At 37.7% G+C, this 18414-nt stretch overlaps 2 protein-coding genes across 2 annotated transcripts in view; both read right to left on the reverse strand.

Moving 5' to 3' along the window:
• Positions 1–266: 266 nt before the first annotated feature.
• LOC128240860 (calmodulin-like protein 3) lies at positions 267–5890 on the reverse strand. The gene is made up of 6 exons (XM_052957809.1): positions 5735–5890; positions 4852–5071; positions 2566–2660; positions 1725–1893; positions 1229–1360; positions 267–917 (listed from the first exon to the last, which is right to left on the reverse strand). Exons 2-6 carry the CDS (start codon positions 5014–5016, stop codon positions 789–791), a joined length of 690 nt encoding a protein of 229 aa, XP_052813769.1. The 5' UTR covers positions 5017–5071; positions 5735–5890; the 3' UTR covers positions 267–788.
• A 9307-nt stretch (positions 5891–15197) lies between these two features.
• Positions 15198–18414, reverse strand: part of LOC128240680 (uncharacterized) — a 45303-nt gene continuing 42086 nt past the window's right edge. The window contains exon 3 of the mRNA XM_052957397.1: positions 15198–15310. The gene's annotated coding sequence lies outside the window, so the exon portion shown is untranslated. The remainder of the gene's footprint in view (positions 15311–18414) is intronic.

Below are 18414 nucleotides of genomic sequence, written 5' to 3' on the forward strand. Positions count from 1 at the left end.
CTAAATCCATGCTGTCATTCACCAGCTACATAGCGAATTTACTCCAATGAAAGCAACATTGACACCAACTATTAATAAACGGTCTTTTCAAAATTCAACCGTGAAATGACATGTACACACTCGCGTGACTACTGATGACGTCATGCAGTTATTAGGTTGCTTTAAATAGTAATTTGGTTGACCGTAATCATCCATGGGTTAATGCCATTATAGAAAAGGGGATCAAAACTCAAACAACAACGGTAACATCACGCCGGTAACTCTGATAAGATATCAATTGCTTTATTAGTAAATAAACAAAATACATTTAAATGCTAAACTTATAACGATTAAATATATGAAAGGCAAGTCTTTTAAGAATATATTTCAGAGAAAAACACACAACATATTGCATGCACCGGAAATATTTGAACACGTGTGATCATTTTGTTAAAAAAAGCAACAGTAATTATTTGATTATATTTTTTTTTATCTTATTATAGTACAAAACAGCCTTATTATAGTATCACTACATTTGTGAAGATAGAATAAAGAAGATTTCGTTTACAACATCTAAACGTTAAATAGTTAGGTTAAATAGTATTTTTCTAACATTGTTACAAGCGACTGTTTTCAATTGCTACACAGCATGATCGTATCAATGTGTTAAATACATCACAACCTTTCTGGTACGAATGTCCTGCTCAACAGACACATTCATAAATTCTTATTTGATTTGTCTGCGCCGCGATCTTAACATTCAAACAGTTCTTCAAAAAAGAACTTCATTTATGGTCTTCCTCCTCGCACTACTTCTTCGCCTGCGCAGCGACAATGCGTGCAAACTGCTGGTAGTCGATATTATCCGTGTTTTCCCGAGTGAAGCTGATCAGCAACTGGGACAAGTTCGCGGCCTGGAACGCTAACTCTTCGTCAGCCTGGAGCCAGAAGGGGTGAACTCAACAAGTTGAATGGAGCAGTTATATGCAGGAATGGTGAATGTTTATTCCATACACAAAATTGTGATCTAAGATACATTTTCATGATTGCTTTAATAGTCAATGGTGTTGCAGACATCATGTAAAGAGTCAGACACATGTTTACAGACATTTTTTGCAGATTTTCAGGCAAATGCAAGCAAAGATTTGAAAAAGCCCTTTAATAGACACGTTTTTTATAACAACAACAGGGCAACAACTATTTAATAATCTTTGTCTGTTTTGTCGTTACGAAACAACGTGCAACCTACCTTAATTGCGTTGACTATTTCCTGTTTTGTGAGCCGGCCGCTTCCGTCCTTGTCTATGCGCGTGAAAAGCTCCCGCAGCAACGTGGCTGTCTGCTGATACCGGAAGTGGGACAGGAACTCCTCGTAGCTGATCTGCAGGCACGGAAACACGGAAATGGGGATAAATAGTGTGACTAATAATGATTTAAGATGCTGTTTCTAACAATTTCTAGTTATGCTGAAACATTCTAGTCATTAATATAGATATGAGTTTGGTTTATTGTCTCGAAGCCAGCGATGTGGGATTCTCCGTCTTTTTTTCACCACGGAGTTGTGGACACCATGCCGGACAAATGGGTTTCCTCTGGGTATTCCGGTTTCTCCCACAGCTTTTATGCGTTACCCCGTCAGTCGGGGGGATAAATATATTGCTATTACAAATTGTTCGAAAAAAACCCTGAGATAATGAACTTGCATGAACTGTCGACATATATGAATAGAAACAGGTGTTTTAAACCTTCTTGTCCGTGTCTGTAACGAGCGCGAGTAACATCTCAGCCACATTTTCTGCAGGAAGGTTGAGACCCGCCTCCTCAGAGGCCGTGATAGCCACCACCTCGTCACGTGTCAAGAAACCACTCCCGTCCGCGTCGTAGCGCCGGAAAGCGCGCCGCAAAACGATCTCCCTAATGACCGAACAAGAAACAAAAGCCTTACCTTTTATACATTTAAAGTGTTCTGTGGTCAAGAGTATTTGTTGTATTTTATTATGTGTTGTTTTTTAATAAATCTAGTAGATTTTATCTTAGGTTGAAACAAAATTAAAAAAAAATTATTTCATTTTGCGACGAGCGTTGCAAAGGGAGCTAATCCATGAGCCCATGCTCAGTACTGTTCATTCATTTTTCGAATGAACCAAAATAGTTCCATAAAGTATATCATTCCACAGAAGCGTACTTGTTAAACTAGTGCATGTTGTCAACTGTAGCATATACTTGTTGTTTGCATTTTCGATGAGCCAATAATAATCGAGGAGTTTTCAAATGTTCTGTCCATCTAGTTTACGTAGAGGGATTCTGTCGAATATACCAACAAACATCAATTTATAAGTAAGCGTACAATTTTGACGATTTACAGAAAAAATGAACGGGCTACCTCGGCCTGAGGTACGCCTGCACTGTCAGTAGATCGCCAAATTTGAACTCTTACATCTACTTAGAATAGCATTCCATAGAAAACATTAAATATTTAAAAGCCTGATATTGAAATGAAACTATTGCTACATATATGGTTATTTTACGTCTTTTTGTCTTACTCCGTAATTTTTCTCCGTAAAATAAAACATAGAGGATATTTACTTCAAGTTTATCTTTGGTGCCTTCTTCAATGCTTGCAGATACTCGGCACGTGATATTTTGGCGTCCTTGTTCTTGTCTGCAAATTTGAATATCGCCTGGAAGTATACAGTATGAATTTATAAGAATAGCAGAGAATAATAGGCTTTAACTTGTTGAACATTTGAATACATTTTAGAAGAAGGTGACGAAATATGTTTTTTTTTTATTTTCAGGACAATAAAATAATTCCCCACGAAGCAAAACACACAACTGTGCATGAAAACAATCATGTATGTATTTTTTAAAAACATTCCATACTTTGTCTGATACATTTGATTGAAGTTTGAATGCTATTTCTGACATAAGATCTTGCACTGTTGCCAAGAAATAAAGTGCAGTGAAGAGGTTTACCTGGATTGAAATGAGTCATATCCATGATTACACGCTAACTCGAGACAAATGCTAGTGAAAGAGAAATTTGTACACAGGTGGAAAGAAATTTCATATACATTTGATGTATGCGATATAGCTATTTAAAGCTGCACCCTCACATATTGAACGTTTTGACAAGTGTTTCATGTTTTGTCTTGGAACGAGCCAATTTATGCGAAAATGAATGTAAACCAGTCATATAAGACTGCTGACAAAAAATAACAAGATCGCAGATTTAAATATTAAAGTTCAAAAATTGATGTTTACTGCATTTTCCTCAAACCGTTAGGAACGCTTTTAGCCATAGAACATTAATTTTCGAACGGACTTATGAAAATCTGCGATCTGATCTTTGGTCAGCAGTCTTTTATCACTGATTGTAGATAGATACGCAAAATTGTGCTCATTGCAAGACAAAAAAATAAAAAGTTGTAAAAACGGTAAATCTGTGAGAGTGCAGCTTTAAAGGGACTTGGGTCATGTTTGTGGACAAAATATAAGTTTTCCGGTTAATGCATCTAATGACTAATAAAACAATAGATATATTTTTTAAACATTTTAAAAATACATTGATAACATCACTTGATAATATCATTCAACCAATCAAGCAACAATGAAATCGCCAAACTGCCATTAATAACGCGATTGAAAATTGAGGTCTTCAAAGACGATATTTGAGCACAATGTAACATTTGCTGAAGATTTCAAGCCGTCAGTAACTTAGTCATAACCCTTCTAATGCTTTGCCTTTGCCGTATTTCGTAAAGAAAGTGCATTTTACAAAACATGAGCGAGTCTCTTTAATCATTACACTCAACAAAACTAATTAAGGGCCACCTATTGTTAAATTATTTATACAAAAATACTGACTTCACTGCAATAGAGTAAGCAGGCACATTATACTCGTAAATATGTCTTAAAACAATTGTATTGTCTACTGAAGATCTATTCTAAAACCTTTTAAGTTGCACTCTTACTCCCAAACAAGATTTACCACAATTAATGATATTGTTTTAATATTCCAAAAATATTAATAAATGTCAAAAACAATGGTTCTTATGAAGGATACTGAGTTGAATTTGAAAGAAATACGCATAAAATACGGTAATTCTACCTTATGAGTAAAACACGGTAAATATTTTAGCATTGTCCAATCATTTAATATTTTTGGACTTTCTGCTATTAAATACACGGTTTAATCTTGTTATGAGTAATTCATATGTTTCATAAATTCATTATTTAGTAAGTAGTTAAAGGTTTATCAGTCAAAATTGATGTATCTTATACATGTGTATGCATCGATTTTGAATAAGAGTGTCACTTTAATGTAATCACAATTTTTTTAACAAAAATGTAACCCTGAATTAATTTGTTGAGTATATCTTATACAGATTCGTTCTTGGAAAGGACCAAATGCTACGTGCACATTTACGACCGCTAATAACAAAATTATCACAAGAAGCAGCTTAGAATAAGTACCGCTAACACAGGCACTTACTTGAAGCTCCTGATCCTGTGTACTTTTAAGTCAAGTCTTAATAGTGTGTGCGCGCGCGCGCGTGTGTGTGTGTGTGTGCGTGTGCGTGTGCGTGTGTGTGTGTGTGTGTGCGTGCGTGTGCGTGTGCTTGTGCGTGTGTGTTATCTTTATGTTATAACCTTTCAAGTCATGTAATTATGCCCCATACAACATTGACAAGCAGACACAAATCCACATTCCAGTCTTAATTAGCAGCTACATACCAGATCATTATATATTTCACAAAGACAAAACACAAAATTGTAACTTGTAAATTAACTTAAAGCAAGGGAAAGTAATTTCTGACCAAAATGCCACCGATAGCACAAACCATTTCTGGCCGATATCGTAGTACAAACCTGGATATCTTCATCAGTTCCCTTGAAGCCAGCGTTCCGGAGGACTGCCGCCACTTCCGGGAGCGACAGGAAACCACTTTTGTCAGTGTCCGCCGCAACAAACTTCTCCTCAAAGGCAGATAACTGCCGCTTGAGCCAAAAGCTTAGTTCCCCTTCGCCGCTCATTGTCACTTCCGCTTTCGGTGATTCTCCGTCAGTCCGTCCGGTCGTTTACTGTTATCTGTAAATTTATATCATATTTACCAAAGCTGTAGCCTATAAATGTGGTCTTATCCATATCGCATCTTAAAGTGACACTCTTATTAAAATCAATGCATACACATATATAACATACATACATTTTGAGTGATAAACCTTTAACTACTTACTAAATAATGCATTTTATTGAAACTATTTATTACTGATAACAAGATTGTAACCGTGTATTTAATAACTGAAAACGCAAACATTTAATGATTGGTGAATGCTTAAATATTTTCTGTGATATACTTAAGGTAGAAAACCCGCATTTGCTGCACCTTTCATTCAACTCTGTATCTTTTATAAGAATCGTTGTTTTCGACATTTATTTATCTTTTTGGTATATAAAACAATAAATTGTGGTAAAACTCATTTGAGAGTAAGAGTGCATCTTAGATATCTCAAGATATCATTAGGTTTAGTTTTAATTTTAGACTTAATTCATGGTGCTGTTTTTTAATCATTAGTATACAAGATACAAGACTCTTTATTTAACAAGAAACACTAGCTCAACGAGCTATTTTCCGACAGAATATTCTATATGTTTGTCTTATGATATAAAGAGTATAACATATTTAATATCAGTTTTCAATTATTCCGAAATAATAGTATTCATTGGTTAACAAATATAAGATAAACATACCTCTTGTACTTTATTACAAATCTCTGAAATATACTCCTTATTTACGTACTCCTTATTTCAGACTGCGAACATTAATTGTAAGAACGGAGACCTTGAAGTTCTCGTGAGCAGATTTTTCTCATTCATTAGCAGCAGACTTGGTGTAATTATTTTCCAACAAAACCTCCGTGGGTAAAATGCCAGGTATATAGGTAAACACTTCATGATGAACACGCTAAGTTTCCGTAAGGTTTATGTTTTGTTTGTTTTATGAATATATCTTTGTTTAAACTTATTTTTTTTACAACGATAGTGAAACAAGTTATTAAAACATTATATTAATCCCTCTCGCTGGCACGATGTTGCGCGAGAGTTAGATACCCACCAGTGTGGGAGTAGTCTAGTGGTGTAGGTGTCTGTCTATTACCCAAGAGGTAGTAGGTAAGATACCCAATAGTGTGGGAGTAGCCTAGTGGTGTAGGTGTCTGTCTATTACCCAAGAGGTAGTAGGTAAGATGACCACTAGTGTGGGAGTAGTCTAGTGGTGTAAGTGTCTGTCTATTACCCAAGAGGTAGTAGGTAAGATACCCACTAGTGTGGGAGTAGTCTAGTGGTGTAGGTGTCTGCCTATTACCCAAGAGGTAGTAGGTAAGATACCCACTAGTGTGGGAGTAGTCTAGTGGTGTAGGTGTCTGCCTATTACCCAAGAGTTAGTAGGTAAGATGACCACCAGTGTGGGAGTAGTCTAGTGGTGTAGGTGTCTGCCTATTACCCAAGAGGTCGTAGGTAAGATGACCACCAGTGTGGGAGTAGTCTAGTGGTGTAGGTGTCTGCCTATTACCCAAGAGGTAGTAGGTAAGATGACCACCAGTGTGGGAGTAGTCTAGTGGTGTAGGTGTCTGCCTATTACCCAAGAGTTAGTAGGTAAGATACCCACTAGTGTGGGAGTAGCCTAGTGGTGTAGGTGTCTGTCTATTACCCAAGAGGAAGTAGGTAAGATGACCACCAGTGTGGGAGTAGTCTAGTGGTGTAAGTGTCTGTCTATTACCCAAGAGGTAGTAGGTAAGATACCCACTAGTGTGGGAGTAGCCTAGTGGTGTAGGTGTCTGTCTATTACCCAAGAGGTAGTAGGTAAGATGACCACCAGTGTGGGAGTAGTCTAGTGGTGTAAGTGTCTGTCTATTACCCAAGAGGTAGTAGGTAAGATACCCACTAGTGTGGGAGTAGTCTAGTGGTGTAAGTGTCTGTCTATTACCCAAGAGTTAGTAGGTAAGATACCCACCAGTGTGGGAGTAGTCTAGTGGTGTAGGTGTCTGCCTATTACCCAAGAGTTAGTAGGTAAGATGACCACCAGTGTGGGAGTAGTCTAGTGGTGTAGGTGTCTGCCTATTACCCAAGAGTTAGTAGGTAAGATGACCACCAGTGCGGGAGTAGTCTAGTGGTTTAGGTGTCTGCCTATTACCCAAGAGGAAGTAGGTAAGATGACCACCAGTGTGGGAGTAGTCTACTGGTGTAGGTGTCTGCCTATTACCCAAGAGGAAGTAGGTAAGATGACCACCAGTGTGGGAGTAGTCTAGTGGTGTAGGTGTCTGCCTATTACCCAAGAGGAAGTAGGTAAGATGACCACCAGTGTGGGAGTAGTCTAGTGGTGTAGGTGTCTGTCTATTACCCAAGAGGTAGTAGGCAAGATGACCACCAGTGTGGGAGTGGACTAGTGGTGTAGGTGTGTGTCTATTACCTAGGTGAGTGATATTGGTATCCGCCTCTCAACAAAGAGGTTGTGTGTTCAAGCCCCACCAGTTTGAGAGTGATATAGGTATCCGCCTCTCAACCAAGAGGTTTTGTATTCAAGCCCCATCAGTTTGAGAGTGATATAGGTATCCGCCTCTCAACAAAGAGGTTTTGTGTTCAAGCCTCACCAGTATGGGAGTGATATAGGTATCCGCCTCTCAACCGAGAGGTTTTATGTTCAAGCCCCACCAGTTTGAGAGTGGTATAGGTATCCGTCTCTCAACAAAGAGGTTTTGTGTTCAAGCCCCACCAGTTAGAGAGTGGTATAGGTATCCGCCTCTCAACCAAGAGGTTTTGTGTTCAAGCCCCACCATTGTGAGAGTGATATAGGTATCCACCTCTCAATCAAGAGGTTTTGTGTTCAAGCCCCACCAGTGTGGGAGTGGTATAGGTATCCGCCTCTCAACAAAGAGGTTTTGTGTTCAAGCCCCACCAGTTTGAGAGTGATAAAGGTATCCGCCTCTCAACCAAGAGGTTGTGTGTTCAAGCCTCACAAGTTTGAGATTGATATAGGTATCCGCCTCTCAACAAAGAGGTTGTGTGTTCAAGCCCCACCAGTTTGAGAGTGATATAGGTATCGGCCTCTTAACCAAGAGATTGTGGGTTCAAGCTCCACCCGTATGGGAGTGATATAGGTATCCGCCTCTTAACAAAGAGGTTTTGTGTTCAAGCACCACCAGTATGGGAGTGATATAGGTATCCGCCTCTCAACCAAGAGGTTTTGTGTTTAAGACCCACAAGTTTGAGAGTGATATAGGTATCCGCCTCTCAACCAATAGGATTTGTGTTCAAGCCCCACCCGTATCGGGGTGGTATAGGTATCCGCCTTTCAACAAAGAGGTTTTGTGTTCAAGCCCCACCCGTATGGGAGTGGTATGGTATCCGCCTCTCAACCAAGAGGTTTTGTGTTCAAGCCCCACCAGTGTGAGAGTGATATAGGTATCCGCCTCTCAAACAAGAGGTTTTGTGTCCAAGCACCACAAATATGGGAGTGATATAGTTATCCGCCTCTCAACCAAGAGGTTTTGTGTTCAAGCCCTACCCGTATGGGAGTGATATAGGTATCCGCCTCTCAACGAAGAGGTTTTGTGTTCAAGCCCCACCCGTATGGGAGTGATATAGGTATCGGCCTCTCAACAAAAAGGTTTTGTGTTCAAGCCCAACCAGTTTGAGATTGATATAGGTATCCACCTCTTAACCAAGAGGTATTGTGTTCAAGCCCAACCAGTATGGGAGTGATATAGGTATCCGCCTCTCAACCAAGATGTTTTGTGTTCAAGCCCCACCCATATGGGAGTGATATAGGTATCCGCCTCTCAACCAAGAGGTTTTGTGTTCAAGCCCCACCAGTGTGAGAGTGATATAGGTATCCGCCTCTCAACCAAGAGGTTTTGTGTTCAAGCCCCACCAGTGTGAGAGTGATATAGGTATCCGCCTCTCAACAAAGAGGTATTGTGTTCAAGCCCCACCAGTGTGAGAGTGATATAGGTATCCGCCTCTCAACCAAGAGGTTTTGTGTTCAAGCCCCACCAGTATGGGAGTGATATAGGTATCCGCCTCTTAACCAAGAGGTTTTGTGTTCAAGCCCCACCCGTATGGTAGTGATATAGGTATCCGCCTCTTAACCAAGAGGTTTTGTGTTCAAGCCCCACCCGTATGGGAGTGATATAGGTATCCGCCTCTCAACCAAGATGTTTTGTGTTCAAGCCCCACCAGTGTGAGAGTGATATAGGTATCCGCCTCTCAAAAAAGAGGTTTTGTGTTCAAGCCCCACCAGTGTGAGAGTGATATAGGTATCCGCCTCTCAACCAAGAGGTTTTGTGTTCAAGCCCAACCAGTATGGGGGTGATATAGGTATCCGCCTCTTAACCAAGAGGTTTTGTGTTCAAGCCCCACCCGTATGGTAGTGATATAGGTATCCGCCTTTCAACCAAGAGGATTTTTGTTCAATCCCCACCCGTATGGGAGTGATATAGGTATCCGCCTCTCAACCAAGATGTTTTGTGTTCAAGCCCCACCCGTATGGGAGTGGTATAGGTCTTTATTGGTATACTTAAGATCAGAAGCAGAGCAGCAACAAGGGGGAGCACGTAGTGGATATTCTATTACCCATCATTACATTCAAGAAAAGCATAGCCCTTTCAATATTTATTTCATTTTTATTATCTTTATCTTATGTTTGGGAAATGATGGGCAAGGCTCGGACGAAATGTCGGTAAAATATCAACGGTTCTGTCACGGTATATCTATGATCAGATCCGACCAATCTATATAAATACCACAAATTGTCCATTAAATGTTATTTGAGAGTTGCCAATCGCCGAGCAACGAATATGCTGAGAAAGCGGTATACTACTCCCTCTGAATACTTAGCTGCTATGTATGATTGCTATTTAATCGTCAGAGCCTTACCAGTGAAAAAAAAACACAACACAAACCAACATCGAAATAATGGAATGTTAAAAAAAACAAATTAACACAATATGTTTGCAGCACATCTAGTATTGAAATCATCAGCTGGACTTCGGCGTGAGGTGGAAAGCCTAATGGTTAGCGAGATGTGCAGAACGATTGGATCGTAACCTCGAGTCAATCTCCGGATTCACTGAAAATATATATAAAAAGCAAGCAGAACACATGTATCGAAACCAGTATCATTCATTAAGTATATATGCCTGTATGTAGACGAAGTTTGGGGTTTTGGGAGGGTGGGAAAAATAAACCAAAAAATAATAGAGCTGCAAAAGGCTGACCTTTCTCATACGATGGTCGGAGCAAAGAGGCCTGTATAACCATGTGCTTTGTAGAGGGCGCGCACTGCGGCCAATCAGATCAGTATAATATGTTACGTCATGCAATTGCTCGCAATATGGTTATAGAGCACCATTAATTAAATGCATTACAAAGATACCAATAACGAAAGTTATCCTTAAAGGAATAACTTGAATTATATACATTAAATTCTCAATTCACACAGAGCCCGGGCTTTGCTAATTTGCATACTACCAACAAAGTCAACATACGTACTATGAACGTACTTCCGTCTATAACGGAATGTTATATTATCATCCGTCGCCTACAGCGCACCGTTACAATGCTTTTATTCATAATTAATACATAACACCCACGATTCATTTAGCACATTGAGTAACGTTCATTCCATGGGAAAGTTATGACACACTGATAGTTTTATTGCTATTTTATTTGAATACTTTTAAAGGTAATGGTTAAGTTGAATAACGTTTATTCCTTTGGGGATGTTAGGATACCCGCTTTTTTTAGTTGAATGTAATTTAAGCTATTGGCTTTTTTAAACACAAATGATTTAAATCATATAGTTAACAATAACTAGTTATAAAATATTCAGTATGTCATAAATTTCATGGTTTTTTAATTGAATGCTGTCAAGAAATATGTAGCGGCGAATGACAACACATATAAAGTCTTTACATTCCTAGTGAAATTACCAATATCCAGACAATACATTCTTATCAAAGGAAAGTTCAAAGAAATGTCATCCGCATCATCACTCGGGCATCATCACTTATCACACAAGAATGGACATGTAGTGCACATTGTATTCCTACATCATCCTACGCCTACGCAAGTTGGTGACATGGCTTGGCTTACAAAACAAGTGAATCAGGGCGCTATCGTTCTGATGTGTGCGCTTATTTTTCGATATAATAATAACATCTTATTTCAAAAAAGTTACATATTAAAATTTAGATGTGGTGTAGCTCCTCTACGGATTGAAACTGGCAGGTGTGAAAACATACCTGTTGAAGCTAGAAAATGCCCTTTTTGTGATACTGTAGAAAATGAGTCTCATGTTATCCTGTATTGTAGAGCATATGATGATTACCGTGTTACATTGTTTGCCATGGCCGTTGAAACTGATAACTTATTTCTAACTATGAGTAATACTGAAAAGTTTAAATTTATACTCTGTAATTCTGCATTGCTACGACTTGCTGCCAAAACCTGTAATTTGATTTTAAAGAGAAGACAGTTTTATCTGTGTAAATAGTCATTGCGTTCATGTATATACTTTTAAGTATGTAGATGTTTACTTATTGTAATTTGTGATGGTAATATTCTAATAGGTCACACAAATGATATTGGCTTATTATTAGATGAACCTCCTATATAATGGTCTGTAAATCCAATTTCACCTGCTTATTTTAGTGTTTCTGGGAGCTTCCGTTAGTATTAAGTCGGGTGTTTAACTTTTTCTATGGGCGTTTAAAGCAAATATTATGCTCATTGATGGACGAAAAGTGTTTGTGTGGCATATTAATGTATAATTTGTAAGTACAGTTGTTGTTTTTTATCAGTCAGTATCAGTCACATATTTTATAACAATTCAGTATTTTATTTTGTTATCATATGTTCTGTGTATTTGTCAAATAGTCTCTTGTAATTCTGTATAGAATTGCCATATACTTGTTTTATGTGTTGCATGTAACTTTTAGTACGTATATTGACGAGACTCAAATAAAGATATAATATACATTATGCCATAATTACAGTGTCAACTACAAAGCATCATATTTTCAATATGGCCTTCTAAAACAAAACATAATGACATACAGCTTTACACAATTCACACATGTATACATACTATAATTCAAATATCATCGAAACCATAAATAGCAAGTCGTATAAAGTATCAATGAATAATTAATCATGTTAATAATGTTAAACACATGTACACAATCGCACAAGTATACTATCATTGAAAGCTGCACTCTCACATATAACCCATTTGTACAACTTTTTTTTTTGTCTTGGAAATAGCATTTTTTGGCGTAAATATCTGCAAACCAATAATTTGAGATTGCTGACAAAAACTCAGATCGAAGATATTTATATTTCCGTTCGAAAATTAATATCACTTAAACCATTACTAACGGTGTAAGAAAAATGCATAAAACATCATTTTTTGAACTTAGATTAAAAATCTGCGATCTAATTTTTTGTCAGCAGTCTTGTAAAACTGGTTTCCATGGATTTTCGCAAAAAATAGCTCGTTCCAAGACAAAATATAAAAAAAAATGTCAAAACGTTCAATCTGTGAGAGTGCAGATTTAAATAGCAAAAAGGATAAATCATAAGAAGCATTAATGAATTATAAACCATGGTAAACACATGTATCAGTTCAGCGAATTTCAAGCACTTACCGGCAAACAAACAACCTTTTTTTTTTAAATTTAACCCTAAGCGTTGTCATCGAAAAACACAATGTTCTAAAAAGTACGACCGTTCTCAGCGATTGTGTACTTTAATTGAGTGATGTGTCCTCCTATGTGTGTCTTTTGTGCTGCTTTTATCATTTGAAAGAAAATGTAATAGAAAATACCGAATATTATACAATCTAACGCCGTTGGCTCGACCTCCCAGGGACAGGCGAAAATACATCGCTCGTCGGAAAATTCGAGCCGAGCTGGAATGCTTACAATCAATATAAAAGAATCGGTCCTTAACATCCATTTAGAGCCGATGAGGATTTCGAGCTAAGTGAGCTCGAGCAGACGGGGTTAGACTGTATAACTAGTTATTTTAGCGTTGAATCGAGTTCATTTCAACTAAAAGAGCGAAAATACAAAGTACAAACAGCTTATGCATAATACACTTTATTAATTTATTTCTATATGTTATAAACTAGTCAATTGTAACCACACCCCTCCCACACAGGTCCGGGGAAAAGCGGGTAAAATCCCCGTTCTGCGCGGACAAACTGCCGGTACCCCCCCCCCCCCCCCCGCCAAATGCCCCGCACCCCCGAGACGATCTAGGTAAGGCCCGTTTCCCGCAATTTACGGCGCGAAAACAAACCCACCGCATTCACTTGGCACAAGTTAATCAGGATAATATTATCTGTTTCGGTATATTTTGTCTTCTCCAATATATATGATGTGTTATTCGATTTATAATGTATCTTTTTTTATTCTAGTCATGCTTACACATGCGAAGGGAGCAGATATTTCACAATATATAATTCACGACATCAGAACAGAACGTAACACATCAGAACACAACATAATACTATGTTCATGTAACTTCTGCAACAAAACATCTCGAAATACAATTCTAATATACTTAGTATACAATTTCAGGCATTCCTGTGATCAAGGTAAAAGAAAATAAATATTAATTACAATACAATTATAGTAATAAAAATATATAGAAAGTTCATCTTTTGCAACATTGTGCATACTTATAAAATAGAAATAAAGTTTTTAAGATACAGTCGAACCTCGCTGTGTCGACGTCGGATAAGTCGACTTTGATAGTTGTAGATAGTAATTATATGTATATAAAATTGAAATGATGATGGTAAATGGTTATAACAATGGTTATTCCATTAAAATCTAAACTGCAATGAATGAATGACAGGTTTCTTCTAATAGTTGCATGTGAAAATAATTTAAAGGAAACATGGTTTGTTTTAACTACAAAAGACCTTAAATGTCTAAATTTTTAAAACTTGTTCGTAGTAAAAACAACCCGTTTTTTTCTTTAAATTATGTTTGTTATACATGTGTATGTATTGATTTTGAATAAGAGTGTCACGTTAAATGGTAAAGAAGTAAATGTTACGTGATCTCCAGTTGTTGGTAACATTTGTCCAATAGTATTCACAAGAACGAAGAAAGGCCAATTCCAAAACATAGTTCAACTGTGATATTTATACGTTGACTTGTTACAGTTTGTTATTTAAAGTTTAAAAAAAATATCAATGCATACACTATCACACGTACATGTACCAATTGAAATAACATCATTTAAGATCATAAGTATCTTCCATGGCCGAGAGTGTAAGGTTCATCCCAACCCTAGCGAAGGGTATTTTGCGGAAACGAGGTTTACCGGGTTTCCATAGAACACCCTGTGCGAGGTTTGGGATGAACCTATCTTACACGAGCGGCTATGGTAGATGCTTTTTCTCCCACCTCAGTTATACAAAATAAAGTTACAATGTATATTTTCGCCGGAACTCTTTTGTGCGTAGTGAAAATAATTTGCGCATAGATATGTGATATGATGGTTGTCATGGAGTGCAGCATTATTTCTTGAATGCGCGCATTGATTCCGATCATGTAAATAGTCAAATCGTTCTTTAAATAGTTCTGAAGAGTACAGCATTATTTCTTGAATGAAGAGTGATTTTTTATGGTGCCATTTGAATCGAGAAATATTTAATTAGCATTTTAACTATTGCCACAAGACAAGGTTTCCATTATGATACAGACGACCGTCTTCAACAAGGGGGGTATTTGTGTAACGACAATAAAAAAGGAGTTCCATACGGGTACTTGTTTTATCTTTGTCCGTGGGCACGATAAGAATTTCCAGCATGGCCTACTTTTGGATGTACTTATCTAAGATGGGAGAAAATGTTTTCTTCTACTTAAGTTTACACTTTTCGCAGACGGAGACCTGCGTGTTTCTAACACAGACCTGATCGAACCACACAGGTCGCTTCACCACACAGGTCCCGGCATTTTCATTCGGTTGGCAAATGGCCCAATTTTGATAATCAAATGATTCCCCGCTTTCCCACGTCCACTGCTGAAGCGTGCTGTTGTAGCGTCCAGCAACCCATGCGTCTTTACCCGGAAACGATATGGTAATCAGTGTCTCCAGGAAGCTTTCGATCGTTCCGGTGCGAACTGTTGCTAAGCGACCACCCATGTTCACACAATTTTCACTCGCATCACCCCAGTCAAATTCGGTCACTTTGAGGTAGTAACAAAAACTGCCAAATGCATACCATCCGGTATCATAATTAGGGATCGTAGTCTGAAATAGATAACAGTCAATTTTGCGTTATGCTAATATGCTGTATGCTATGATGCAGTAAGGTATATGCTATTATTTAGTGTACTTTTATGCAGTATATTATCGTGCAGAATGCTATATTACAGTATTCTATTAAGTAAGTTTAATTTTATGCAGCATACAACAGTGCATAATGCTATATTGCGGTATGCTGTCATGCTGTATGCTATTATGCAGTATACAATATCGCAGTATGCTTTAATGCAGTACGCTTTATGCAGTAAGCTTTATGCACTATTCTATATTGCAGTATGCTAAATGCAGTATGCTTTATGCAGTATGCTTTATGCAGTGTGCTATATTACAGTATGTTATAATGCTGTACGCTTTATGCATTATGCTACAATGCTGTATGCTGTATGCTTTATTGCAGAATGTTATAATGCAGTATGCTTAATGCAGTATGCTTTATGCAGTGTGCTATTATGCAGTATGCTTTATGCAGTATGCTATATTGCAGTATCCTATTATGCAGTACGCTTCATGCATTATACTTTATGGTAGTATGTTATAATGCAGTATACTTTATGCAGTGTGCTTTCTGCAGTGTGCTATATTGCAGTATGTTATAATGCAGTATGCTTTATGCAGTATGCTTTCTGCAGTGTGTCATATTGCAGTATGTTATTTACGCTTTACGCAGTATGCTAAATTGCAATTTGCTAAAGTGCAGTATGCTTCATGCATTGTGCTAGTATGCAGTGTGCTATTATGCAGTGTGCTATCATAAAGTGTATTATTATGCATTGTGCTTTATGCAGTTTGCTTTTATGCATTGTGCTATTATGCAGTGTGCTATTATGCAGTGTTCTATTATGCAATTTTCTACTATCCAGTGTGCTATTATGCATTGTGCTATTAAGCAGTGTGCTATTATGCAGTGTGCTATAATGTAGTGTGCTTTATGCATTTTGCTATTATGCAGTGTGCTATTTTGCAATTTGCAAGTATGCAGTGTGCTATTATGCATTGCGTTATTATGCAGTATGCTATTATGCAGTGTGTTTTTATGCAATTTGCAATTATGCAGTGTGCTATTATGCATTGCATTATAATGCAGTATGCTATTATGCAGAGTGCTATTATGCAGTGTGCTATTATGATGTGTGCTATTATGCATTGTGCTATCATACATTGTGCTATTATGTATTATGCTATTGTGTTATTATGCAGTGTGCCATTATGCATTGTGCTATAATGCACTGTACTTGAATGCATTGTACTATTATGCATTGTGCCATTATGCATTGTGCTATTATGTTCTGTACATGAATGCATTGTACTATTATGCAGTGTGCTATTATGCATTGTGCTATTATGCAGTGTACTATTATGCATTTTGCTATTGTGCTAATATGCAGGGTGCTATTATGCATTGTGCCATTATGCATTGTGGTATTATGCAGTGTACTTGAATGCATTGTACTATTGTACTATTATGCATTGTGCTTGTATGCATTGTGCTATTATGCAGTGTACGGTTATGCATTTCTCTATTATGCAGTGTACGGTTATGCATTGTGCTATTATGCATTGTGCTTTAACCATTGTGCTATTATGCATTGTGCTTTTGTGCAGTATATTATAGTGCAGAATGCTATATTACAGTACGCTGTTAAGTAAGTTTGATTTCATGCAGCATACAACAGTGCAGAATGCTATATTGCAGTATGCTGTCATGCTGTATGCTGTCATGCTGTATGTTATAATGCAAAATATAATATCGCAGTATGCTATAGTGCAGTATGCTTTAATGCAGTAAGCTTTATGCATTATGCTATGTTGCAGTATGCTTTAATACAGTATGTTTTATGAAAATCCTGTGAATGTTGTTTGGTATGGTTCGTGCGGTTGGTTTATCCTGTGTGAGTTATTTGGTATTGTTCGTGCTGTTGGGAACATCTTGTGTTTGTTTAAAAAACACGGACCATACCAAATAACACACACAAAATGTTCAAATAGCACGAATCATACCAAAAATCACACACACACACCCACACAGAATGTTCAAATAGCACGAACCATAGCAGACAACACACACAGGATGTTCAAATAGCACACACCATACCAAACAACACACACAGAATGTTCAAATAGCACGAACCATACCAAACAACACACACAAGATGTTCATATAGCACGAACCATACCAAACAACACACACAAGATGTTCCCAACAGCACGAACAACATTAAATAACTCACATAGGATATACAAACAGTACAAATCATACCAAACAACACACACATTATATATGAACAGCACGAACAATACAAAACAACACACACAGGATATACCAACAGAACGAACTATACAAAACAAGACACACACAGGATATACCAACAGCACGAACCATACAAAACAACGCACACAGGATATACCAACAGCACGAACAATACAAAACAACACACACAGGATATACCAACAGCACGAACCATACAAAACAACACACACAGGATATACCAACAGCACGAACCATATAAACAACACACACAGGATATACCAACAGCACGAACCATAAAAACAACACACACAGGATATACCAACAGCACGAACCATACAAAACAACACACACAGGATATACCAACAGCACGAATCATACAAAACAACACACACAGGATATACCAACAGCACGAACCATATAAAACAACACACACTGGATATACCAACAGCACGAACCATACAAAACAACACACACAGGATATACCAACAGCACGAACCATACAAAACAACACACACAGGATATACCAACAGCACGAACCATACAAAACAACACACACAGGATATACCAACAGCACGAACCATACAAAACAACACACACAGGATATACCAACGGCACGAACCATACAAAACAACACACACAGGATATACCAACGGCACGAACCATACAAAACAACACACAGAGGATATACCAACGGCACGAACCATATAAACAACACACACAAAATGTTCAAATAGCATGAACCATACCAAGCAACACACACAGGATGTTCAAATAGCACGAACCATACCAAACAACACACACAAAATGTTCAAATAGCATGAACCATACCAAACAACACACA

The sequence above is a fragment of the Mya arenaria genome, chromosome 7, assembly GCF_026914265.1.
Source record: "Mya arenaria isolate MELC-2E11 chromosome 7, ASM2691426v1".
In the NCBI taxonomy this organism is placed as follows: domain Eukaryota; kingdom Metazoa; phylum Mollusca; class Bivalvia; order Myida; family Myidae; genus Mya; species Mya arenaria.